The sequence below is a fragment of the Budorcas taxicolor genome, chromosome X (genome assembly GCF_023091745.1).
Source record: "Budorcas taxicolor isolate Tak-1 chromosome X, Takin1.1, whole genome shotgun sequence".
NCBI lineage: Eukaryota > Metazoa > Chordata > Mammalia > Artiodactyla > Bovidae > Budorcas > Budorcas taxicolor.
In genome coordinates this window covers 67,606,409-67,633,250 of record NC_068935.1, presented here as the reverse complement: position 1 = coordinate 67,633,250, position 26,842 = coordinate 67,606,409, and the positions used below count along the sequence as shown (strand labels likewise).

The 26,842-nt window shown below is 36.2% G+C and overlaps 1 protein-coding gene across 1 annotated transcript in view; it reads right to left on the bottom strand.

Annotated features, from left to right (window-relative positions):
* HDX (highly divergent homeobox) overlaps window positions 1-26,842 on the bottom strand; it is a 218,134-nt gene that overhangs the window by 139,974 nt on the left and 51,318 nt on the right. The window contains exon 3 of the mRNA XM_052663693.1: window positions 4,161-4,214. Coding sequence (XP_052519653.1) covers window positions 4,161-4,214 — 54 coding nt within the window. The remainder of the gene's footprint in view (window positions 1-4,160; window positions 4,215-26,842) is intronic.

Below are 26,842 nucleotides of genomic sequence, written 5' to 3'. Positions count from 1 at the left end.
CTCTGCCTTTTGTAAATTCAGCTTGAAATCTGGAAGTTCACAGTTCATGTACTGTTGAAGCCTCCCTTGGAGAATTTTGAGCATTGCTTTACTAGTGTGTGAGATGAGTGCAATTGTGTGGTAGTTTGAGCATTGTTTGGCATTGTCTTTCCTTGGGATTGCAATGGAAACTGACCTTTTCCAGTCATGTGGCCACTGCTGAGTTTTCCAAATTTGCTGGCATATTGAGTACAGCACTTTTACAGCATTATCTCTTAGGATTTGAAATAGCTCAACTGGAATTTTATCACCCCCACTAGCTTTATTTGTGGTGATGTTTCCTAAGGCCCACTTGACTTCTCATTCCAATATTTCTGGCTCTAAGTGAGTGATAAATCCATCGTGGTTATCTGGGTCATGAAGATCTTTCTTGTATACGTCTTCTGTGTATTCTTGCCACCTCTTGTTAATATATTCTGCTTCTGTTAGATCCATACGATTTCTGTCCTTTTTGAAGTGACAGAGCCAAAGCAAAAACAACACCCAATTGTGGATGTGACTGGTGATAAAAGTAAAGTTTGATCTTCTAAAGAGCAATAATGCATAGGAGCCTGGAATGTTAGGTCCATGAATCAAGGCAAATTGGATGTGGTCAAATAGGAGATGGCAAGAGTGAACGTTAACATTTTAGGAATCAGCGAACTAAAATGGACTGGAATGGGTGAATTTAACTCAGATGACCATTATATTTACTACTGTGGACAAGAATCCATTAGAAGAAATGGAGTAGCCATCATAGTCAACAGAGACCATGATAACAGGAAATAAAACAAGGCTACTTCATAATTTTGTCTCAACAGACAAAACCAAGGCTGCAATGCCACATTCTACATTCCCTATCACTGAATTGCCCCTCCTGGGACTTTCCAGGTGGCAATAGTGGTAAAGAACTTGCTTGCCATTGCAGGAGATGTAAGAGACACAGGCTCGATCCCTGGGTTCAGAAGATCACCTGGAGAAGAAAATGCAACCCACTCCAATGTTCTTTCCTGGAAAACCCCATGAGGAGAGGAAGCTGGCAGGTAATAGTCCATAGGGTCACAAAGAATCAGATACAACTGAAGAGACTTAGCACTCTCAAAACATCCAATTTGAGCAAATGCTCACTTCATTATAACCTCCCCTAAATTACCCAGCCAAAGACCAAATCCTCCATTTCTAGCATCCTCTTACTGAGATATATCATGGTTCTCTATGTTATCTGTCCTTTGCCACAACAAGTAATAAACACAGCTTATTTCAGTACTGATTTATTCTTATAGTTTGATCGAGGGACACTGACAGTGGTAAATTTTCCTTGGAAGTAAGCCAAAGAATTTTCAGCTGATGGTTATATTTCATTGTGTGGATAAAGTGTGCTTCCAGGAAAAGCTAGAAAGTGATTAACATGGGTGTTTGTCACAGTGGCATTTTATATTTATGTAATTATTTCATGGATACCTCTCTTCCTATTAAATCTAGATCATCAGTTCCATAAGAGCAGTGAAAATATCTGGCTTTTTTCATCATTGTATCCCTAAGATCAAGCACAATGTCTGGCACATTGTAGACTTCTGGAGTACAATAGAAATAGAATATGAGAAAAATACATAGGCTTCCATTAAAAGAGTGAAAAACTCCTGTTAAAATTAATTTTAATAACATACCTTTCCTCAGTATATTCAAAATTTTATCATTTAAACATGCAATTAGCATAAAATTTTAGACATTTATATATTCTTTTTAGAAAATCTTTGAAATCATCTATTTTATACTTGTAGCATATATCAGTTTGAATGCTAAATTTTCATCATACAAATTTGACCTATGCATAATTTTCACAAGGTTTACAGTTGAAAAAGTAGATTCAAATACCCAAGTTTTCTAATAACTGAATTGTTAGCCTTTTAAAAGCTTTACTGAGGCATAACTAATGAAAACTAAATTACACATATTTAAATTGTACAATTTGATGTTCTCATTTGTGTATATGTCAAGAAACAATCTTGGGTGAACATACCCATCATATGCTTAAATATTTCCTAATGCTCTCTTTCAATCAATTTGCCCCACCTTTTGTCCGCCTACATGACCATGCAACCACTGACCTGCTTTCTGTCATTAGTTTGCATTTTCAATAATTTTATATAGATGGAAGCATACAGTATTCTTTTTTTTAATCTGGTTTCTTTCACTCAAGCTGATTATTTTTAGATTCAATCAATGTGATGTGTGCATCAATAGTTCACTTTTTAATTATTGATTACTATTCCCCTATATGCACAAAAATTTTTTATCCATTCACCTGTTAATGAACATTTAGCTTGTTTCTACTTTTAGGCTACTATAACTACAGCGGCTATAAACATTCATGTAAAAGTTTTTGTAAGGATAAGTGCTATTACTCCTCTTGGGCAAAGACTTATCAGAATAGTTGGATACTAGGGCAGGTGTATGTTTAGCTTTAAAAAAAACTACCAAAATGTTTTCCAAAGTGACTGTACTATTTTACAGTCCCACAATCAATGTATGATTGTTCCTTTATTTCCGTATCTTTGCCAATAATTCTCATTCTAGAGAGTGTGAAATACCTCATTTTTATTTTAATATGCATTTCCTGAGTGATGTATAATTTTGAGCAGCTGTTCACATATTTACTGAATGTTCATGCATCAGTTTTGCTCATTTGTAATCAGATCATTTGTCCTTGAAAGTGTTTTGTATATGCTGGATAGAAGTCCATTAATGAGAGGGAGAGGGTGGGATGATTTGGGAGAATGGCATTGAAACATGTATAATATCATATATGAAACAAATCGCCAGTCCAGGTTCAATGCATGATACTGGATGCTTGGGGCTGGTGCACTGAGACGACCCAGAGGGATGGTATGAGGAGGGAGGAGGGAGAGGGGTTCAGGATGGGGAACACTTGTATACCTGTGGCGGATTCATGTTGATGTATGGCAAAACCAATACAATATTGTAAAGTGATTAACCTCCAATAAAATAAATAAATTTATATTTTAAAAAAGTCCATTAATGGATAAGTGATTTGCAAATATTTCCTTCTAGGTTGTTACTCATCTTTTCATTTTCTTCATGGTATATTTCAAAGTGTTAATTAAGGTTTTGAATTTTGTTGAGACCCAATTTATTCATTTTTCAATTTTATGGATTGCACTGTTGACTTAGTATCTAAGAAATCTTTACCTAACTCTCAGTCTCAAATATTTTCTCTTATTTTTTTCCATAAAATATTATTGGTATAACTCTTGCATTTAGGTCTCTAATCTATTTTGAAGTATTTTTGTGTGTGTTCATGTCCAACTGTCCAAGTACCACTCATTAAACAGACATCTTTCCCTTCCACAATGAATTGTCTTAACATTTTTTATAAAATCAGTTCCCTATAAATATAACAACTATTTCTGCACTCTCAGTTCTTTTCAATTGTTTCAAAGCTATTTACCATGCAATAACTTGAGATATTTTTCTAAAAGTCTACTCACATTTTTGTTTTTGTTTTTTACTGTTGAAATCCTTTAATAGTTTCCCTTCTAAGGTAAAGTTACATCAAAATCTTCTGCATGTTAGACTTATAGGTGCTACACAGATCAACTGAATGAGATTCTTTAGGAAAACACAATTTTAATGAAATTATGTTAGATTAATATAATAAGAATCATAACAGTTGTAGCAGAAAGCCAGAGAACAATGTTGTTAAAATATTAGTTACTCACCACTTCTAAATACTGAAATACACAAATATACAGTAATGTAATTTATTTAACTTTGATTGAGATGTTTATATCAATCATGATTCAATTCTATGATAAAATTAACTGGTCTTATTAGATGTATAAAAATTATGATATTTTATGAAATATCTTTAATTTTTTTAAACTGAAAAAAACTGCTCAAAGTTTATACAATGTGCTAATTACTGTCTTTTATTTAAGGTTACCTTTTTAGTTTATGTAAATATTATTATCTCAAAATATATCCTTTGAGATTAGGATTAATTAGCTTATTGAGGCTCAGTATTGCCAACTTTTCAAATATCATGACAATTTTCTCAATGGCATTCCTACTAATGAGATGGGGGGAAACCCACTTGCTGCTTTAAATGAAAGATTACTTACTGCTCTTTTTCTAGAACACCCTGTAATCCAAGGCACAGTAAGGTTTCCTGAAATCTGTGGAAACAACAAATGGAATCTCAGTAAGATATGCATTGATACTATTTGGAATGCTGATCAACACCAAAGAATTCACACAAGATGTCAAGATAGGTCTGCATTCAGAGCATATCCCCTATGTGGACAAATGCTGTTACCTTATTTAAAGCAAGAGCTTTAAAAGGCCTTCCTTCATGGCAAAATTCAAAAACTAGTGTAGTTCCTCTGAAAATTCAAGAAAACTTTGAGGCCTTTTTTAAGGCCTGGAAATATGGTTTGGAAATCTATGGACAATAAAATTATTATAATAAAACTTCATTGCTCTGTGGAATAAATGAGTTACAATCATCAAATAATTACCTACAGTCATTGTACTATATATTGGCACCTTAACTTTATTCATCTAATATAACTGCAAGGCCCTTTTTAAGTAGAAACTACTAAGGTGAATAGCTAGTAAAACCATATTACATCAGCATTGCCACATAAGGAGATAAATGCCACTCTCATAGGATTCTGGGGAGTGATTCCAGAGACTAAAGTGTTTCTGAGAGCAATGACTCTGGTTAGCCTATACTTAACCACACCTTTTCCTAGGACATACAAGGATTGGGGAGTACTCAAAACTCTCCACTTGCCCTCTCCTTCCCTCCCAAACATATGGCTCTCAAGAGACAGACAAATCAGCCTTTCTAAGTGGTAGTGGTGAAGAAATGTGGTGTTCAATAAAACATTTTTTGGCTTTGATAAATTATATTCAGCAATGATCAATGAATCTGTATTATGCTCATTTATAAGAAGTGATGCTTAAAAAGTCAAGGTAAGCTGTAAAGTAATATTGAAATTCCAAGTAAATGATTACTGTCCCTGGCTATCAGACTTGCCATTTTGACTTAAAAATACATCAATATGCTAAGAACCAGTTAAAAATTATATAAACTCCAAATAATACTTGTAAGGAAAACTTTTACTCAAATTAAAAATCCCATTAAATTATAATAGCAATTAACTCAAATGCTTGAGGGCATGAGGTTTGAATAATTGATTTTTTAATGGTGAATTGAGAATTAAAATTTTCTACAGAAAAATACTTCAAAAGTTATATCTTCTTATCCTTTTACTAATACTTGGTGTAAGATACAATGTTTGCAAAGTAAATTGATTGCTAGTCTCAATGAAGGGGGTAAATCTGCTAAAATAGTCATATAATATACTCTTGAAAAAATAGAGATAGCCAACTGGATATATGTATATCTAATTTTGCCTATAACTGAGGATATTTTAAAACTCATTATGTTAAGTTGCTGGAGAAAATATGTTAAACCAAATGAGTTACACCTCCCTCATAAACTAGTAACTACTCAAAAGGAAGGAAAGTTATGACAAACCTAGACAGTATATTAAAAAGCACAGACATTACTTTGTCAACAAAGGTCCATCTAGTCAAGGCTATCATTTTTCCAGTGCTAATGTATGGATGTGAGAGTTAGACTATAAAAAAAGATGAGTGCCAAAGAATTGATGCTTTTGTGCTATGATGTTGGAGAAGACTCTTGAGAGTCCCTTGGACTGCAGGGAGATCCAACCAGTCCACTCTAAAGGAGATCAGTCCTGGGTGTTCATTGGAAGGACTGATGTTGAAGCTGAAACTCCAATATTTTGGCCATCTGATGTGAAGAGCTAACTCATTTGAAAAGACCCTGATGTTGGGAAAGATTGAAGGCAGGAGGAGAAGGGGATGACAGAGGATGAGATGGTTGGATGGCATCACCGACTCAATGGACGTGAGTTTGGGTGGACTCTGGGCATTGATGATGGACAGGGAGCCCTGGTGTGCTGCAGTTCATGGGGTCATACAGAGTTGGACATGAATGAGCGACTGAACTGAACTGAACTCAAAAACTAATGTGAAACAAATGGTATATATAATAAACAAGGTAATTGAATTTCTTCAAACATGGACCTTATAATACATTTAAGAATACAAAATGTAGATTCACTAGAGGGCAGACAGAAGAAGTGAGAACTACAGTCTCACAGCCTCCAAAATGAAAATCACAATCACACAAAGTTAATCAGAATGAGAAGGCAGAAGATTATATCCCAGATGAAGGAACAAGATAAAACACCGGAAAAACAACTAAAGGAACTGGAAATTGGCAACCTTCCAGAAAAAGAGTTCAGAATGATGATAGTGAAGATGATACAGGATTTTGGAAAAATAACAGAAAAGCTTCAAGAAATGGTTACCAAGACCTAGAAGAACAAACACACAGAAAAAAATAATACACTAGAATGAATCAATAAAAGGCAGAAGAACAGATAAGTAACTTGGAAGACAGAATGGTGGAAATCACTGCCGCAAAATAGAATATAGAAGAAAAGAATAAAAATAAATGGAAACAGACTAAGACAACTCTGGAACCACATTAAACACACCAGCATTTGCATTTTATGGATCCCAGAAGGAGAAAAGAGAGAGAAAGGACAGAAAATATTTCAGGAGATAATAGCTGAAAATTTCCCTAACATGGGAAAGGAAAAAATCAAGCAAGTCCAGGAATTGCAGAGTCCCAGGCAGGATAAACCAAAGAAGGAACATACCAGGACATATAGTAATCAAACAAAAATTAAAGACAAAGATAAAATATTAAAAGTAACAAGGGAAAAACAACAAATAATATACAAGGGAACTGCCATAAGTTTATCAGGTAATTTCTGAACAGAAACTCCATAAGCCAGAAGGGAATGACACGATATATTTAAATTTATGAAAGGGGAAAGTCTACAATCAAAAATACTCTACCCAGCAAGACTCACATTCAGATTTGGTGGAGAAATCAAAAGTTTTCCAGACAAGCAAAAGTTAAGAGAATTCAGCGCCAGCAAATCAGCTATACAACAAATACCATAGGAACCTGTTTAGGCAAGAAACACAAGAGAAGGCAAAAACCTACAAAAAATAAACCCAAAGCAATTAAGAAAATGGTAATAAGGTCATGCATATCAATAATTACCTTAAATGTAAATGGATTAAATGCACCAACTAACCAAAAGACATACACTCTTTGGGGTGGATACAAAAATAAGACACATATATATGCTGTCTACAAGAAACCCACCTCAGACCTAGGGACACTTACAGGCTGAAAGTAAGGGGATAGGAGAAGGTATTCCATGATAATGAAAATCAAAAAAAAGCTGGAGTAGCAATACTCATATCAGACAAAATAGATTTAAAAAAAAAAAAAAAGGACTTAGAGACCAAGAAGGACATTACAAGATGATCACATGTTCAACTCAGGAAGATATAAAAATTACAAATATATATATGTACACCCAACATAGGAGCACCTCAAAATGTAAGGCAAATACAAACAAGAATAAAGGAAGAAATGAATAGTAATACAATAATAGTGGGAGATTTCAACTCCCCACTTTCATCAATCCACACAGATCATCCACACAAAAAACAGGCCTAAATGACACTTTAGACTGGATGGACTTAATTGATAATTGTTGAGCATTCCACCCAAAAGCAGCAGAATATACATTCTTCTCAAGTGCCCACGGAGCATTCTCCAAGAATGAGCACATGCTGGACTACAAGGCAAACTTCAGTAAATTAAAGAAAATTTAAAACACATTAAGCATGTTTTCTCATAACAGTGTTATGAGATTAGAAAAAAATTACAAGATGGCGGCCTAAGATGGTGGAGGAATAGGATGGGGAGATCACTTTCTTCCCCAAAAATTCACTGAAAGATCATCTGAATGCTGAGCAAATTCCACAAAACAACTTCTGAATGCTGGCAGAGGACACCAGGCACCAAGAAAGGCAGACCATTGTCTTTGAAAGGAGATGCTTTATCATCAGTCCCATAGGGATGGAGACGTCTTGAGGCTACTGTAAGATTAAGACTGAAAACCAGAGGCAGGAGGCTTAAATCCAAAACCTGAAAACATCAGAGAACTCCTGACTCCAGGGAACATTAATCAATAAAAGCTCATCCAAAAGCTTCTGTACCTACACTGAAACCAAGCTCCACCCAAGAGCCAACAAGTTTCAGAGCAAGACATAACACACAAATTCTCCAGCAACACAGGAACAAACCAGCTCTTCAACAAATGCTAAAGGATCTTCTCTAGACAGGAAACACAGAAAAGGTGTATAAACTCGAACCCCCCAAAAAGTAAATGGCAACTGGATCATGCTCATCAATACTTATCAATAATTTTCTTAAATGTAAATGGGTTGAATGTTCCAACCAAAAGACAAAGACTGGCTGAATGGATACAAAAACAAGACCCCTATATATGTTGTCTACAAGAGAAACACCTCAAAACAAGAGACACATACAGATTGAAAGAGAAGGGCTGGAAAAAAGATATTTCACCCAAATGGAGACCAAAAGAAAGCAGGAATAGCAATACTCATATCATATAAAATAGACTTTGAAATAAAGGCTAAGAAAAGAGACAAAGAAGGACACTTCATAATGATCAAAGGATCAATCCAAGAAGAAGATACACAAATATAAATATATATGCACCCAACATAGGAGTACCACAGCATGTAAGGAAAATGCTAACAATTATGAAAGGGGAAATTAACAGTAATATTAAAATTATTAGTAAAATCCCACAATAATTATAGTTGGATACTTTAATACCCCACTCACACCTATGGATAGATCAAGTAAACAGAAAATTAACAAGGAAACACAAACTTTGAATGATACAATGGACCAGTTAGACCTATTTGATATCTATAGGACATTTCACCCCCAAGCAAGGAATTTCACCTTTTTCTCAAGTGCACACGGAATCTTCTCCAGGATAGATCACATCCTGGGCCTTAAATACAGTCTTGCTAAATTCAAAAAAATTGAAATCATTCCAAGCTCTTTTCTGATCACAATGCAGTAAGATTAGATGTCAACTGCAGGGAAAAAAAAGAAAAAAACTATTAAAACTTCCAACATATGGAGGCAAAGCAACACACTTCTGAATAATCAAAAAATCAAAAAAGAAATCAAAATACGCATAGAAACAAATGAAAATGAAAACACAACAATCCAAAACGTATGGGACTTAGTGAAAGCAGTGCTAAGGGGAAGGTTCATAGCAATACAAGATTACCTCAAGAAACAAGAAAAAAGTCAAATAAATAACCTAACACTACACCTAAAGCAACTAAAAAAGGAAGAAATGAAGAATCTCAGGGTTAGTAGAAGGAAAGAAATCTTAAAATATAGGGCAGAAATAAATGCAAAAGAAACAAGAGAGACCATAGCAAAAATCAACAAAGCCAAAAGCTGGTTCTTTGAGAAGAGGAGTAAAATAGACAAACCATTATCCAGACATATCAAGAAACAAAGGGAGAAGAATCAAATCAACAAAATTAGAAATGAAAATGGAAAAATCACAACAGACTACACAGAAATACAAAGGATCATAAGAGACTACTATCAGCAACTATATGAGAATAAAATGGACAACTTGGAAGAAAAGGACAAATTCTTAGAAAAGCATAACTTTCCAAAACTGAACCAGGAAGAAATAGAACTTTTTAACAGACTTATCACAAACACAGAAATCAAAACTGTAATAAGAAATCTGTCAGCAAACAAAAGCCCAGGACCAGTCGACTTCACAGCTGAATTCTACCAAAAATTTAGAGAAAAGCTAACACCTATCCTACTCAAACTCTTCCAAAAAATTGCAGAGGAAGGTAAACTTCCAAACTCATTCTATGAGGCCACCATCACCCTAATACCAAAACCTGACAAAGATGCCACAAAAAAGAAAACTATAGGCCAATATTACTGATGAACATAGATGCAAAAATCCTTAACAAAATCCTAGCGAACAGAATCCAACAACATATTAAAAAGATCATACATTTTGACCAAGTGATTTTTTTCCCAAGGATGCAAGGATTCTTTAATATATGCAAATCAATCAATGTAAGTAATACATCACATTAACAAACTGGAAGATAAATACCATATGATTATCTCAATAGATGCACAGAAAGCCTTTGACAAAATTCAATATCCATGTATAATAAAAACTCTCCAGAAAGTAGGCATAGAAGGAACATACCTCAACATAATAAAAGCTATATATGACAAACTCACAGCAAACATTGCCCTCAATAGTGAAAACTTGAAAGCATTTCCCCTAAAGTCAGGAAAAAGACAAGGGTGTCCATTCTCACTACTATTCAACATACTTTTGGAAGTTTTAGCCACAGCAAGCAGAGAATAAAAAGGAATAAAAGAAATCCAGATTGGAAAAGAAGTAAAACTCTCACTGTTTGAAGATGACATTATCCCCTATGTAGAAAACCCTAAAGACTCCACCAGAAAATTACTGGAGCTAATCATTGAATATAGGAACTTTTCAGGATATAAAAGTAACACACAGAAATCCATTGCATTCCTATATACTAACAATGAGAAAACAGAAAGAGAAATTAAGGAAATAATTTCATTCACTATCATAATAAGAAGAATAAAATACTTAGGAATGTATCTACCTAAAGAATCAAAAGACCTATATATAGAAAACCATAAAACACTGATGAAAGAAATCAAAGAGGACACAAATAGATGGAGAAATATACCGTGTTCATGGATTGGAAGAATCAATATAGTGAAAATGAGTATACTACCCAAAGTAATCTATAGATTCAATGCAATCCCTATCAAGCTACCAATGGTATTTTTCAGAGAACTAGAACAAATAGTTTGACAATTTGTATGGGAATACAAAAATCCTCGTATAGCCCATGCAATCTTGAGAAAGAAGAATGGATCTGAGGGAATCAACCTGCCTGACTCCAGGCTATACTACAAAGCCACAGTAATCAAGACAGTATGGTACGGGCACAAAGACAGAAATATAGATCAATGGAACAAAATAGAAAGCCCAGAGATAAATCCACACATCTATGGACACCTTATCTTCGACAAAAGGAGGCAAGAATATACAATGGAGAAAAGACAATCTCTTCAAAAAGTGGTGCTGGGAAAACTGGTCAACCACTTGTAAAAGAATGTGGAGAGTAGCGTGGATGAATATCAATAACATATGTAAATGGACAACCAATGGGTATTTGCTGTATGACTCAGGGAACTCAAGCAGGGGCTCTGTAATAACCTAGAGGGGTGAAGATGGGCGGGAGGTGGGAGGGAGATTCAAGAAGGCAGGGACATGTGTACACCTATGTTTAATTTATGTTGATGTATGACAGAAATCAAGCCAATATTGTAAGCCAATCATCAATTTAAAATAAATAAATAAATATATATTTTTAAAAATAAAAATAAATAAAGAATAAATTAAAAAGACTGAAACTAGAATACTTTCTAACACCATGCACAAAAATAAACTCAAAATGGATTAAAGATGTAAACGTAAGACCAGAAATCATAAAACTCCTAGAGGAAAACATAGGCAAAACACTCACTGACATAAATCACAGCAGGATCCTCTATGACTCACCTCCCAGAGCAATGGAAATAAAAGCAAAAATAAACAAATAGGACCTAATTAAACTTAAAAGCTTTTGCCCAATGAAGGAAACTATAAGCAAGGTGAAAAGACAGTCTTCAGAATGGGAGATAATAACAGCAAATGAAGCAACTGACAAATAATTAATCTCAAAAATATACAAGCAGCTCCTGCAGCTCAATTCCAGAAAAGTAAATGACCCAATCAAAAAATGAGCCAATGAATGAAACAGACATTTCTCCAAAGAAGACATACAGATGGCTAAGAAACACATGAAAAGATGCTCAACATCACTCATTATCAGAGAAATGTAAATCAAAACCACAATGAGGTACCATCTCACGCTGGTCAGAATGGCTGTTATCCAAAAGCCTACAAACAATAAATGCTGGAGAAGGTGTGGAGAAAAGAGAACTAGCTTACACTGTTGGTAGGAATGCAAACTAGTAGAGTCACTATGGAGAACAGTGTGGAGATTCCTTTAAAAAACTGGAAATAGAACTGTCTTATGACCCAGCAATCCCCCTGCTGGGCATACACACTGAGGAAACCAGAACTGAAGTAGACACGTGTACCCCAATGTTCATCACAGCACTGTTTATAATAGCCAGGACATGGAAGCAACCAAGACGTCCATCGACAGACAAATGGATAAAAAAGCTGTGGTACATATACACAATGCAATATTACTCAATCATTAAAAAGAATACATTTGAATCATTTTAAATAAGGTGGATGAAACTGGAGCCTATTATACAGACTGAAGTGAGTCAAAAAGAAAAACACCAATACAAAATAATAATGCATGTATATGAAATTTAGAAAAATATTAATGACACTATATGTGAGACAGCAAGAGACACAGATGTATAGAACAGTCTTTTGGACTCTGTGGGAGTAGGCGAGGGTGGGATGATTTGAAAGAGTAACATTGAAACATGTGTATTATCATATATGAAACAGATCGCCAGTTCAGATTCGATGCATGAGACAGGGTGCTCAGGGCTGGTCCAGTGAGATGACCCAGAGGGTTGGGAGGTGGAAGGAGGGTTCAGGATGGGGAACAGTGTACACCCATTGGTGTTTCATTCCAATGTATGGCAGAAACCACTACAATATTGTAAAATAATGTGCCTTCAATTAAAATAAAACAAAAAGAAATAAACCACAAGAAAAAAAAAAAAAAACAGTGGCTCAGATGGTAAAGCGTCTGTCTACAATGCGGGAGACCCGGGTTCGATCCCTGGGTCGGGAAGATCCCCTGGAGATGGGAATGGCAATCCACTCCAGTACTCTTGCCTGGAGAATCCCATGGACTCCTCTATCCATGGGGTCGCAAAGAGTCGGACACGACTGAGCGACTTTACTTACTTACTTACTTATAAGAAACAGAAACACAATGTGGCTAAACAAGATGCTATTACTACTAAACAACCAATGCATCACTGAAGAAATCAAAGAGGAAAACAGTAAATACCTAGAGACAAAGGAAAACAAAAGCACAGTGGTCCAAAACCTATGGGATACAGCAAAAGCAGTTCTAAGAAGGAAGTTTATAGTGGTACAGTCTTACCTCAAGAAACAAGAAAAATCTCAAGTAGAAAACCTAACCTTACTCCTAAAACATCTAGAGAAAGAAGAACAAACAAAACCTAAAGTTATTAAAAGGAAAGAAATTACAAAGATTAGGGCAGAAATAAATGTAATAGAGACAAAGAAAACAATTGCAGAGATCAATGGAACCAAAAGTTGGTTCTTTTAAAAGTTAAACAAAATTGATAAACCTTTAGCTAGACTCTTCAAGAAAAAAAATAATAAATGAGAGGACTCAATTCAGTAAAATAGAAATGGAAAATGATTTACAAATGAATCCACAGAAATACGGAGGATCAACTGAGACTGCTATGAGCAACTGCTATGAGCAACAAAGAAATTGGACACTCTGGAAGAAACAGACAAATGTTTAAAAAGGTACAGTCTCTCAAGACTGAACCAGGAAGAAATAGAAAATATGAGCCGACAAATCACAAGCACTTAAATTGAAATTGTGATTATGAAAACTCCCATCAAACAAAAGTCCAGGACCTGATGGCATCACAGGCAAATTCTATCAACTATATACAGAAAAGTAAATACCTATCCTTCTGAAACTATTCTAAAAAAATTATAGAGGAAGGAAAACTTTCAAACTCATTATATGAGGCCGCCATCATTCTGACACCAAAACCAGACAAAGATACCACAAATAATAAAAATTTCAGGCCAACATCACTGATGCACATAGATGCAAAAATCCTGAACAAATATTAGCCATCCAAATCCAACAATACATTTAAAAAATCATGCTTGTGATCAAGTAGGATTTATCCCAGGGATGCAAGGATTTACAGTATCTGCAAATCAATCAGTGTGATATACCATGTCAATAAATTAAGGAATAAAACTATATGATCTACTCAATAGATGCAGAAAATACTCCTGCAAATACAAAATTCAGCACACATTTATGATAAAAACTCTCCAGAAACCAGGCATAGAGAAAATATACCTCAACAAAATAAAGGCAATATACAACAAGCCTACAGCTAACATACTCAATACTGAAAAGCTGAAAGCATTTCCACTAAGATAAGGAACAGACAAGTATGTCCACACTTGCCACTTCTATTCAACATAGTTTTGGAAGTCTTAGCTATAGCAATCAGAGAATAAAAAGAAGTAAAGACAATCTATATATGAAAAAAATAATTTAAACTGCCACTGTTTGCAGATGACATGATGTTATACATAGAAAATCCTAAAGATACCACCAGAAAACTAGTAGAACTCATTAATGAACCTAGTAAAGTTGAAGGTTGAAAAATTACACGCAGAAATCTTGCATTTCTATACAGTAACAATGAAAGATCAGAAAGAAAAATTCAACAAACAATTCCATTTGTCATCACATCAATAAAAATAAGAGTCCATGAACAAGTGAGCCTAAAAAAAGGAAGAAAAGTTCCACCACCTCCCTCCTTGTGTCAGGACAAAAATCAGACACTGAAGAGACCAGCAAACAGAAAAAGCTAAACATAGGGAATCGCCTTGGAAGTGACCCCACACTGCCCACAACACAAGAGAAAATCCCAGAAATATCTTTACTATTTTTACGATCATTCTCTTTTTTTGTTATTGATGTTGTTGTTGGATTGTTTTTTCTTTTTCCTTTTTCTTCTCCTTTTTTTTTAACTTTTTTAAAATTTTTAAGTACTCTATTTCTCCTTTAATTTTTATTTTTATAACCTACTATTACTTTTCAAAAAAACCCAAAAGACCCTATTTTTAAAGCAAAGACCATATATATATATTTTGTGGTTGTTGTTGTTGTTTTATAATAATTCTTGTAACTTTGTTTTTTTCTCTTCTTCTTCTTTTCTTTAATATTGTATTTTTGAAAATCCAACCTCTACTCTAGATATTTAGTCTTTGCTTTTTGGTATTGGTTGTCAATTTTGTACATTTAAAAACCCAATTTTCAGTACCCAAATTTACCTGAGAGCAAGATTACTGGCTTGACCACTCTCTCCTCCTTTGGACTCTCATTTTTCTCCACCAGGTTGTCTCTGTTTCCTCCCTCCCCCTTCTCTTCTCTACCCAACTCTGTGAATCTCTGTGTGTTCCAGACGATGGAGAACACTTAGGGAACTGGTTACTGGCTAGATTCTCTCTCTCCTTTTCATTTCCCTCTTTTATCCTCCTGGCAACCTCTGTCTACTTCCTCCCTCTCCTCTTCCCATATAATTCCGTGAATATCTCTGAGCGGTCGAGACTGAGGACCGCACATAAGGAAGTGATTACTGGCTAGCTTGCTCTCTCCTCTTTTGATCCCACCTCATCTCATTCCAGTCACCTCTAACTACCCCCTCCCTCTTCTCTTCTCCATGTAACAAAGTGAACCTCTCTGGGTGTCCCTCAATGTGGAGAAACTTTTCATCTTTAACCTAGATGTTTTATCATTGGTGCTGTATAGATGGAGAAATCTTGAGGTTACTGCAAAAATAAAACTGAAAACCAGAAGAAGGAGGCTTAAGTCCAAATCCTGAGATCATCAGAGAACTCCTGAATCCGGGGAACATTAATCAATAGGAGCTCATCAAATGCCTCCATACTTACACTGAAACCAAGCACCACCCAAGGGTCAACAAGTTCCAGAGCAAGACATACCAAGCAAATTCTCCAGCAACACAGGAACACACTCCTAAGCTTCAATATACAGGCAGCTCAAGTTACTCCAAAATCATAGACATCTCATAACTCATTACTGGACACTTCATTGCAGTCCAGAGAGAAGAAACCTAGCTCTGCCCACCAGAATTCCGACACAAGCTTCCCTAACCAAGAAACCTTGACAAGCCACTGACACAACCCCACCCACAGTGAGGAAACGCCATAATAAAGAGAATTCCACAAATTCACAGAATACAGAAAGGCCACCCCAAACGCAGCAATATAACTAAATAAAGAGACAGAGGAATACCCAGCAGGTAGAGGAACAGAAGAAATGCCCACCAAACCAAACAAAAGAAGAAGAGATAGGGAATCTACCTGAGAAAGAATTCCAAATAACGATAGTGAAAATGATCCAAAATCTTGAAATCAAAATGGAATCACAGATAAATAGCCTGGAGACAAGGATTGAAAAGATGCAAGAAAGGTTTAACAAGGACCTAGAAGAAATAAAAAAGAGTCAATATATAATGAATAATGCAATAAATGAGATCAGAAACACTCTGGAGGCAACAAATAGTAGAACATCGGAGGCAGAAGATAGGATTAGTGAAATAGAAGATAGAATGGTAGAAATAAATGAATCAGAGAGGAAAAAAGAAAAACGAATTAAAAGAAATGAGGACAATCTCAGAGACCTCCAGGACAATATGAAACGCTCCAACATTCGAATTATAGGCGTCCCAGAAGAAGAAGACAAGAAGAAAGACCATGAAAAAATACTTGAGGAGATAATAGTTGAAAACTTCCCTAAAATGGGAAAGGAAATAATCACCCAAGTTCAAGAAACCCAGAGAGTTCCAAACAGGATAAACCCAAGGCAAAACACCACAAAACACATATTAATCAAATCAACAAATATCAAACACAAAGAACAAATATTAAAAGCAGCAAAGGAAAAGCAACAAATAACACACAAGGGGAATCCCATAAGGATAACTGTAGATCTTTCAATAGAAACTCTTCAGGCCAGGAGGGAATGGCAAGACACACTTAAAGTGATGAAAGAAAATAACCTACAGTCCAGATTGGTGTACCCAGCAAGGATTTCATTCAAATATGAGGGAGAAATCAAAAGCTTTACAGACAAGCGAAAGCTGAGAGAATTCAGCACCACCAAACCAGCTCTCCAACAAATACTAAAGGATATTCCCTAGACAGGAAACACAAAAAAAGCATATAAACCTGAACCCAAAGCAATAAAGTAAATGGCAACAGGATCATACTTATCAATAATTACCTTAAACGTAAATGGGTTGAATGCCCCAACGAAAAGGCAAAGACTGGCTGAATGCATACAAAAACAAGACCCCTATGTATGCTGCCTAAAAGAGACCTACCTCAAAACAAGGGACACATACAGACTGAAAGTGAAGGGCTGGAAAAAGATACTCCATGCAAATAGAGACCAAAAGAAAGCAGGAGTAGCAATACTCATATCAGATAAAATAGACTTTAAAATAAAGGCTGTGAAGAGACAAAGAAGGACACTACATAATGATTAAAGGATCAATCCAAGAAGAAGATATAACAATTATAAATATATATGCACCCAACATAGGAGCACCGCAATATGTAAGACAAATGCTAACAAGTATGAAAGGGGAAATTAACAATGACACAATAATACTGGGAGACTTTAATACCCCACTCACACCTATGGACAGATCAACTAAACAGAAAATTAACAAAGAAACACAAACTTTAACTGATACAATAGACCAGTCAGATCTAATTGATATCTATAGGACATTTCACACAAAAACAATGAATTTCAACTTTTTCTCAAGTGCTCACGGAACCTTCTCCAGGATAGATCACATCCTGGGCCAGAAATCTAGCCTTGATAAATTCAAAAAAATTGAAATCATTCCAAGCATCTTTTCTGACCACAATGCATTAAGATTAGATCTCAATTACAGAAGAAAAACTATTAAAAATTCCAACATATGGAGGCTGAACAACACGCTGCTAAATAACCAACAAATCACAGATGAAATCAAAAAAGAAATCAAATTATGCATAGAAACGAATGAAAATGAAAACACAACAACCCAAAACCTGTGGAACACTATAAAAGTAGTGGTAAGAGGAAAGTCCATAGCAATACAGGCATACCTCAAGAAACAAGAAAAAAGTAAAATAAATAACCTAACTCTACACCTAAAGCAACTAGAAAAGGAACAAATGGAGAACCCCAGAGCTAGTAGAAGGAAAGAACTCTTTAAAATTAGGGCAGAAATAAATGCAAAAGAAACAAAAGAGACCATAAGCAAAAATCAACAAAGTCAAAAGCTGGTTCTTTGAAAGGATAAATAAAATTGACAAACCATTAGCCAAACTCATCAAGAAACAAAGGGAGAAAAATCAAATCAATAAAATTAGAAATGAAAATGGAGAGATCACAACAGACAACACAGAAATACAAAGGATCCTAAGAGACTACTATCAGCAATTATATGCCAATAAAATGGAACACGTGGAAGAAATGGACAAATTCTTAGAAAAGTACAATATTCCAAAACTGAACCAGGAAGAAATAAAAAATATTAACAGACCCATCACAAGCATGGAAATTAAAACTGTAATCAGAAATCTTCCAGCAAACAAAAGCCCAGGTCCAGATGGCTTCACAGCTGAATTCCACCATAAATTTAGAGAAGAGCTAACACCCATCCTACTCAAACTCTTCCAGAAAGTTGCAGAGGAAGGTAAACTTCCAACTCATTCTATGAGGTCACCATCACCCTAATACCAAAACCCGACAGAGATGCCACAAAAAAGAAAACTACAGGCCAACATCACTGATGAACATAGATGCAAAAATCCTTAACAAAATTCTAGCAGTCAGAATCCAACAACACATTAAAAAGATCATACACCTTGACCACGTGGGCTTTATCCCAGGGATGCAAGGATTCTACAATATCTGCAAATCAATCAATGTAATTCACCATATTAACGAATTGAAAAATAAAAGCCATATGATTATCTCAATAGATGCAGAGAAGGTCTTTGACAAAATTCAACATCCATTTATGATAAAAACTCTCCAGAAAGCACGAATAGAAGGAACATACCTCAACATAATAAAAGCTATATATGAACCCACAGCAAACATTTTCCTCAATGGTGAAAAATTGAAAGCATTTCCCCTAAAGTCAGGAACAAGACAAGGGTGCCCACTTTCACTGCTACTATTCAACATAGTTCTGGAAGTTTTGGCCACAGCAATCAGAGCAGAAAAAGAAATAAAAGGAATCCAAATTGGAAAAGAAGAAGTAAAACTCTCACTGTTTGCAGATGACATGATCCTCTACATAGAAAACCCTTAGGACTCCACCAAAAAATTACTAGAGCTAATCAATGAATATAGTAAAGTTGCAGGATATAAAAGCAACACACAGAAATCCCTTGCATTCCTATACACTAATAATGAGAAAGTAGAAAAAGAAATTAAGGAAAAAATTTCATTCATCAATGCAACGAAAAGAACAAAATACTTAGCTATATACCTACCGAAAGAAACTAAAGACCTATATATAGAAAATTATAAAACACTGATGAAAGAAATCAAAGAGGACACTAATAGAAGGAGAAATATATCATGTTCAAGGATCAGAAGAATCAATATAGTGAAAATGAGTATACTACCCAAAGCAATCTACAGATTCAATGCAATCCCTATCAAGCTACCAGCGGTACTTTTCACAGAGCTTGAACAAATAATGTCACAATTTGTATGGAAATACAAAAAACCTTGAATAGGCAAAGCAATATTGACAAAAAAGAATGGAACTGGAGGAATCAACCTACCTGACTTCAGGCTCTACTACAAAGCCACAGTCATCAAGACAGCATGTTACTGGCACAAAGACAGAAATATAGATCATTGGAACAAAATAGAAGGCCCAGAGATAAATCCACACACATATGAACACCTTATATTCGACAAAGAAGGCAAGAATATACAATGGATTAAAGACAGTCTCTTTAACAAGTGGTGCTGGGAAAACTGGTCAACCACTTGTAAAAGAATGAAACTAGATCACTTTCTAACACCATACACAAAAATAAACTCAAAATGGATTAAAGATCTAAACCTAAGACCAGAAGCTATAAAACTCCTAGAGTAGAATATAGGCAAACAGTCTCCGACATAAATCACTGCAGGATCCTCTATGATCCACCTCCCAGAATACTGGAAATAAAAGCAAAAATAAACAAATGGGATCTAATTAAAATTAAAAGTTTCTGCACAAAAAAGGAAACTATAAGCAAGGTGAAAAGACAGCCTTCTGAATGGGAGAAAATAATAGCAAATGAAGCAACTGACAAACAACTAATCTCAAAAATCTACAAGCAACTCCTGCAGCTCAATTCCAGAAAAATAAATGCCCCAATAAAAAAATGGACCAAAAAACTAAATAGACATTTCTCCAAAGAAGACATACAAATGGCTAAGAAACACATGAAAAGGTGCTCAACATCACTCATTATCAGAGACATGCAAATCAAAACCACAGTGAGATACCATTTCACACCACTCAGAATGGCAGTGATCCAAAAGTCTACAAAGCAATAAATGCTGGAGAGGGTGTGGAGAAAAGGGAACTCTCTTACACTGTTGGTGGGAATGCAAACTAGTACAGCCACTATGGAGAACAGTGTGGAGATTCCTTAAAAAATTGGAAGTAGAACTGCCTTATGACCCAGCAATCCAACTACTGAGAATACACACTGAGGAAACCAGAATTGAAAGACATGTGTACCCCAATGTTCATTACAGCACTGTTTATAATAGCAAGGACACGGAAACAACCTAGATGTCCATCAGCAGATGAATAGATAAGAAAGCTGTGGTACATATACACAATGGAGTATTCCTCAGCCATTAAAAAAAAAAATACATTTGAATCAGTTCTAATGAGGTGGATGAAACTGGAGCCTATTATACAGAGTGAAGTCAGCCAGAAAGAAAAACACCAATACAGTATACTAACACATATATATGGAATTTAGAAAGATGGTAATGATAACCCTCTATGCGAGACAGCAAAAGAGACACAGATGTATAGAACGAACGTTTAGACTTTGTGGGAGAGGGAGAGGGTAGGATGATTTGGGAGAATGACATTGAAACATGTATACTATCAGGTAAGAAATGAATCGCCAGTCGATGTTTGATACAGGATACAGGATGCTTGGGGCTGGTGCATGGGGATGATCCAGAGAGATGATATGGGGTGGGAGGTGGGAGGGAGGTTCAGGATTGGGAACACATGTACACCCGAGGCAGATTCATGTCAATGTATGGCAAAACAAAACAGTATTGTAAAGTAAAATAAAGTAAAAATTAAAAATAAAAAAAAAAAAAAGAATAAAAGAGTCCAAAAGACAGTACTTGGATGCAATCTCAAAAAAAGACAGAATGATCTCTGTTCATTTCCAAGGCAAACCATTCAATATCACAATAATCCAAGTCTATGCCCCAACCAGTAACGATGAAGAAGCTGAAGGTGAAAGGTTCTATGTAGACTTACAAGATCTTTTAGAACTAACATGCAAAAAAGATGTCCTTTTCATTTTAGGGGACTGGAATGCAAAAGTAGGAAGTCAAGAAACACCTGGAGTAACAGGCAAGTTTGGCCTTGGAATGCAGAATGTAGCAGGGCAAAGACTAATAGAGTTTTGCCAAGAAAATGCACTGGTCATAGCAAACACCCTCTTCCAACAACACAAGAGAAGACTCTACACATGACACATGGACATCATCAGATGGTCAACACTGAAATCAGATTGATTATATTCTTTGCAGCCAAAGATGGAGAAGCTCTAAACAGTCAACAAAAACAAGACCAGGAGGTGATTGTGGCTCAGATCATAAACTCCTTATTACCAAATTCAGACTCAAATTGAAGAAAGTAGGGAAAACCGCTAGACCATTCAGGTATGAGCTAAATCAAATCCCTTATGATTATACAGTGGAAGTGAGAAATAGGTTAAAGGGCCTAGATCTGATAGATAGAGTGCCTGATGAACTATGGAATGAGGTTCATGACATTGTACAGGAGGTAGGGATCAAGACCATCCCCATGTAAAAGAAATGCAAAAAAGCAAAATGGCTGTCTGGGGAGGCCTTACAAATAGCTGTGCAAAGAAGAGAAGTGAAATCCAAAGGAGAAAAGGAAAGATATAAGCATCTGAATGCAGAGTTCAAAGAATAGCAAGAAGAGATAAGAAAGCCTTCCTCAGTGATCAGTGCAAAGAAATAGAGGAAAAGAACAGAATGGGCAAGACTAGAGATCACTTCAAGAAAATTAGAGATACCAAGGGAACATTTCACCCAAAGATGGGCTCGATAAAGGACAGAAAAGTTATGGACCTGACAGAAGCAGAAGATATTAAGAAGAGGTGGCAAGAATACACAGAAGAACTGTACAAAAAAGATCTTCATGACCCAGATAATCATGATAGTGTAATCACTCATCTAGAGCCAGAAATCCTGGAATATGATGTCAAGTGGGCCTTAGGAAGCATCACTATGAACAAATATAGTGGAGGTGATGAAATTCTAGTGGAGCTACTTCAAATCCTGAAAGATGATACTGTGAAAGTGTTGCGCTCAATATGCCAGCAAACTTGGAAAACTCAGCAGTGGCCAGAGAACTGGAAAAGGTCAGGTTTTATTCCAATCCCAAAGAAAGGCAATGCCAAAGAATGCTCAGACTACCGCACAATTGCACTCATCTCACATGCTAGTAAAGAAATGCTCAAAATTCTCCAAGCCAGGCTTCAGCAATGCGTGAACCATGAACTTCCAGATGTTCAAGCTAGTTTTAGAATAGGCAGAGAAACCAGAGATCAAACTGCCAACATTCACTGGGTCATGGAAAAAGCAAGAGGGTTCCAGAAAAATATCCATTTCTGCTTTATTGATGATGCCAAAGCCTTTGACTGTGTGGATCACAATAAACTGTGGAAAATTCTGAGAGAGATGAGAATTACCAGACTATCTGACCTGCCTCTTGAGAAATCTGTATGCATGTCAAGAAGCAACAGTTAAAACTGGACATGGAACAACAGACTGATTCCAAATAGGAAAAGGAGTACATCAGTGCTGTATATTGTCACCCTGCTTATTTAACTTCTATGCAGAGTACATCATGAGAAACGCTGGACTGGAAGAAACACAAGCTGGAATCAAGATTGCCAGGAGGAATATCAATAACCTCACATATGCAGATGACACCACCCATATGGCAGAAAGTCAAGAGTAACTGAAAAGCTTCTTGATGAAGATGAAAGAGAAGGTTGAACAAGTTGACTTAAAGCTCAACATTCAGAAAATGAAGATCATGGCATCCGGTCCCATCACTTCATGGGAAATAGATGGAGAAACAGTGGAAACAGTGGCTGACTTTATTTTTTGGGCTCCAAACTCACTGCAGATGGTGATTGCAGCCATGAAATTAAAAGACGCTTACTCCTTGGAAGAAAAGTTATGACCAACATAGATAGCATATTCAAAAGCAGTGACATTACTTTGCTGACTAAGGTCCATCTAGTCAAGGCTACCGTTTTTCCTGTGGTCATGTATGGATGTGTGAGTTGGACTGTGAAGAAGGTTGAGCGCTGAAGAATTCATGCTTTTGAACTGTGGTGTTGGAGACGACTCTTGAGAGTCCCTTGGACTGCAAGGAGATCCAACCCGTCCATTCTGAAGGAGATCAGCCCTGGGATTTCTTTGGAAGGAATGATGCTAAAACTGAAACTCCAGTAGTTTGGCCACCTCATGCGAAGAGTTGACTCATAATAAAATACTTTGATGCTGGGAGGGATTGGGGGCAGGAGGAGAAGGGGCCACAGAGGATGAGATGGCTGGATGGCATGACTGACTCGATGGACATGAATCTGAGTGAACTCCGGGAGTTGGTGATGGACAGGGAGGCCTGGTGTGCTGCAATTCATGGGGTCGCAAAGAGTCGAACATGACTGAGCGACTGAACTGAACTGAACTGAAGGAGAAAAGTACCTGTTTTCCAAAAACAAAATAATGCTGATGAAAGAAATCAAAGAAGACACAGAGAGATGAAAAGATATATCAGTTTTGTAGATTGGAAGAATCAATATTTTCAAAATGACTATACCACCCAAGACAATTCACAGATTCAATGAAATCCTTATCAAATTACCAATGGTATTTTTTACAGAACTAGAACAAAAAAAAAAATCTCACAACTTGTAAGGAGACACAAATCACACCAAAGAGCCAAAGTAATCTTGAGGGAAAAAAAAATGGAGTTAGAGGAATCAGGGTACCTGACTTCAGACTATACTAGAAAGCTACAGTCATCCAAACTGTATGGTACTGGCACAAAAATAGAATAAATCAAAAATAGGTCAATGAACAGGGTAGAAAACGCAGAAATAAGTCCATGAACCTATGCTTGATTAATCTGTGACAAAGGAGGGAAGACTGCACAATGTTTTAAAGCAGTCTCTTCAACAAATGGTTCTGGGAAAATTGGACAGCTACATGTTAAAAAAATGAAATTAGATCATTCTTTAACACCACTCATAAAAATAAGTCTAAATGGATTAAAGAACTAAATATGAGACCAAACACTATAAAATTCCTAGAGAAAACATAGGAAGAATACTCTGTGGCATAAATCATAGCAATACCTTTTTTGATAGTCTCCAAGAATAACAACATCCAAGAATAATGAAAAATAAATAAATAAAGTAGTAGCACCTTCTTAAACTCAAAAGTTTTTTCGCAGCATACTGCTACTGCTACTGCTACTGCTGCTGCTAAGTCGCTTCAGTTGTGTCCGACTCTGTGTGACCCCATAAACTGCAGCCCACCAGGCTCCCCTGTCCCTGGGATTCTCCAGGCAAGAACACTGGAGTGTGTTGCCATCTCCTTCTCCAATGCACCAAAGTGAAAAGTGAAAGTAAAGTCACTCAGTCGTCTCTGACCCTCATCGACCCCATGGACTGCAGCCTTCCAGGCTCTTTCGTCCATGGGATTTTCCAGGCAAGAGTATTGGAGTGGGGTGCCATAGGAAAACAATAAAGAAAAAGACAACCACAGATTGAGAGAAAATCTTTTCAACTGATGTGACGGACAAAGGATTACTTTCCAAAATTTGCAAACAGCTCATGACACGTGCCCGCATGCGTGCATTCATGCATGCTCAGCTGTGTCTGACTCTTTATGACCCCCTGGACTATAGCCTGCCAGGCTCCTCTGTCTATGGAGTTTTTCAGCAAGGATAATGAAGTAGGTTGTCATTTCCTTCTCCAGGGGATCTTCCTGACTCCAGGATAGAACCTGCATCCTCTGCATCTCCTGCATTGTCAGGCAGATTCTTTACCACTGAGTGACTGGGGAAGTTCATGATGCTCAACAGCATCACAGCAAACAACCTAATTAATAAATAGGCAGAAGACCTAAATAGACATTTCTCCAAAGAAGACATATAGATGGCCAAAGAACAGATGTTCAACATCACTAATTATTAGAGAAATGCAGATCAAAACTGCAATGAAATATCACTCTTCACACCAATCAAAATGGCTCTCATCAACAAATCCACAAACAACAAATTCTGGAGAGGGTGTGGTAAGAAGGGAACCCTCCAAGACTGTTGGTGGGAATGTAAATTGGTACAGTTGCCATAGAGAACGGCATTGAGGTTCCTTATAAAACTAAAGTAAAGCTACCATATGACCCTGCCATCCAACTCCTGGGCATAGATCCAGAGAAAATCATGATCTGAAAGGATATAATGCACCCCAATGTTCACCGCAGCACTGTTTGCAATATCCAAGACAAGGAATCAACCTAAATGTCCACTGACAGAGGAATGGATAAAGAAGATGTGGTACATATATACTGTGCAATATTACTTAGCCATTAAAAAAATGAAATAATGTCATTTTGAGCAACATGGATGGACCTGGAGTGTGTCACACTGAGTGAAGTAAGTAAGAGAGGTAGAAATATAACACCAGTTATATGTGGAATCTAAAAGAAATAATACAAATGAACTTACTTACAAAACAGAAAGAGAGTCACAGGCTTAGAGAACAAACTTATGGTTGCTGGGAGAAAGATGGGGGGAAGAGATAGTTAGGGAGTTTGGGATGGATATATGCACACTGCTATATTTAAAAAGGATAACCAACAAGAACCTACTACACAGTTCATGGAACTCTGCTCAATGTTAGGTGGCAGCCTGGATAGAAGGGGGTTTGGGGGAAAAAGTATATATGGGTATTTGTGGCAGAATCCCTTCACTGTTCACCTGAGGCTATTATAAGACTGCTAATTGGCTATACACCAATACAAAATAAAAAGTTTAAAAACTAAAAACTAAATAAAAAGAATATAAAATGTGGTTTCTTGATTAAATCACTTGAATGTAACCCAGAAAATGGAAAACTCCAATATGCACCTTAGCATTCAAATATTATATATTACATATGATTCAGGAAAAGATGAAGTATCATTTTTTGCTTTATAATTCTGTGACACCAATTACATGATACCAAAATTCTGTGTTTAACTACCCTCTACTCTTATTTTATATAAATTCTTCAGTTCCTTACGTTTCTGCTAGAACTCAGGAATGGCCAAGCATAGTAGCTAATTTGTAGGTTTTTTAAAAATCATAGTACCGTATAAATGTTTCTCTCAAATTTGGAAAATTTCTTTGGTGCATTAGTGATGACAAGGTTTCTCCCTCATAAGAAGCTATAAAATACAGAATTTCAAATTAGTCGGGTAATATACTTCTCATTTAAGTGATATTGAAGTTCCAAAAACAGTTATCAACACTCTGGCT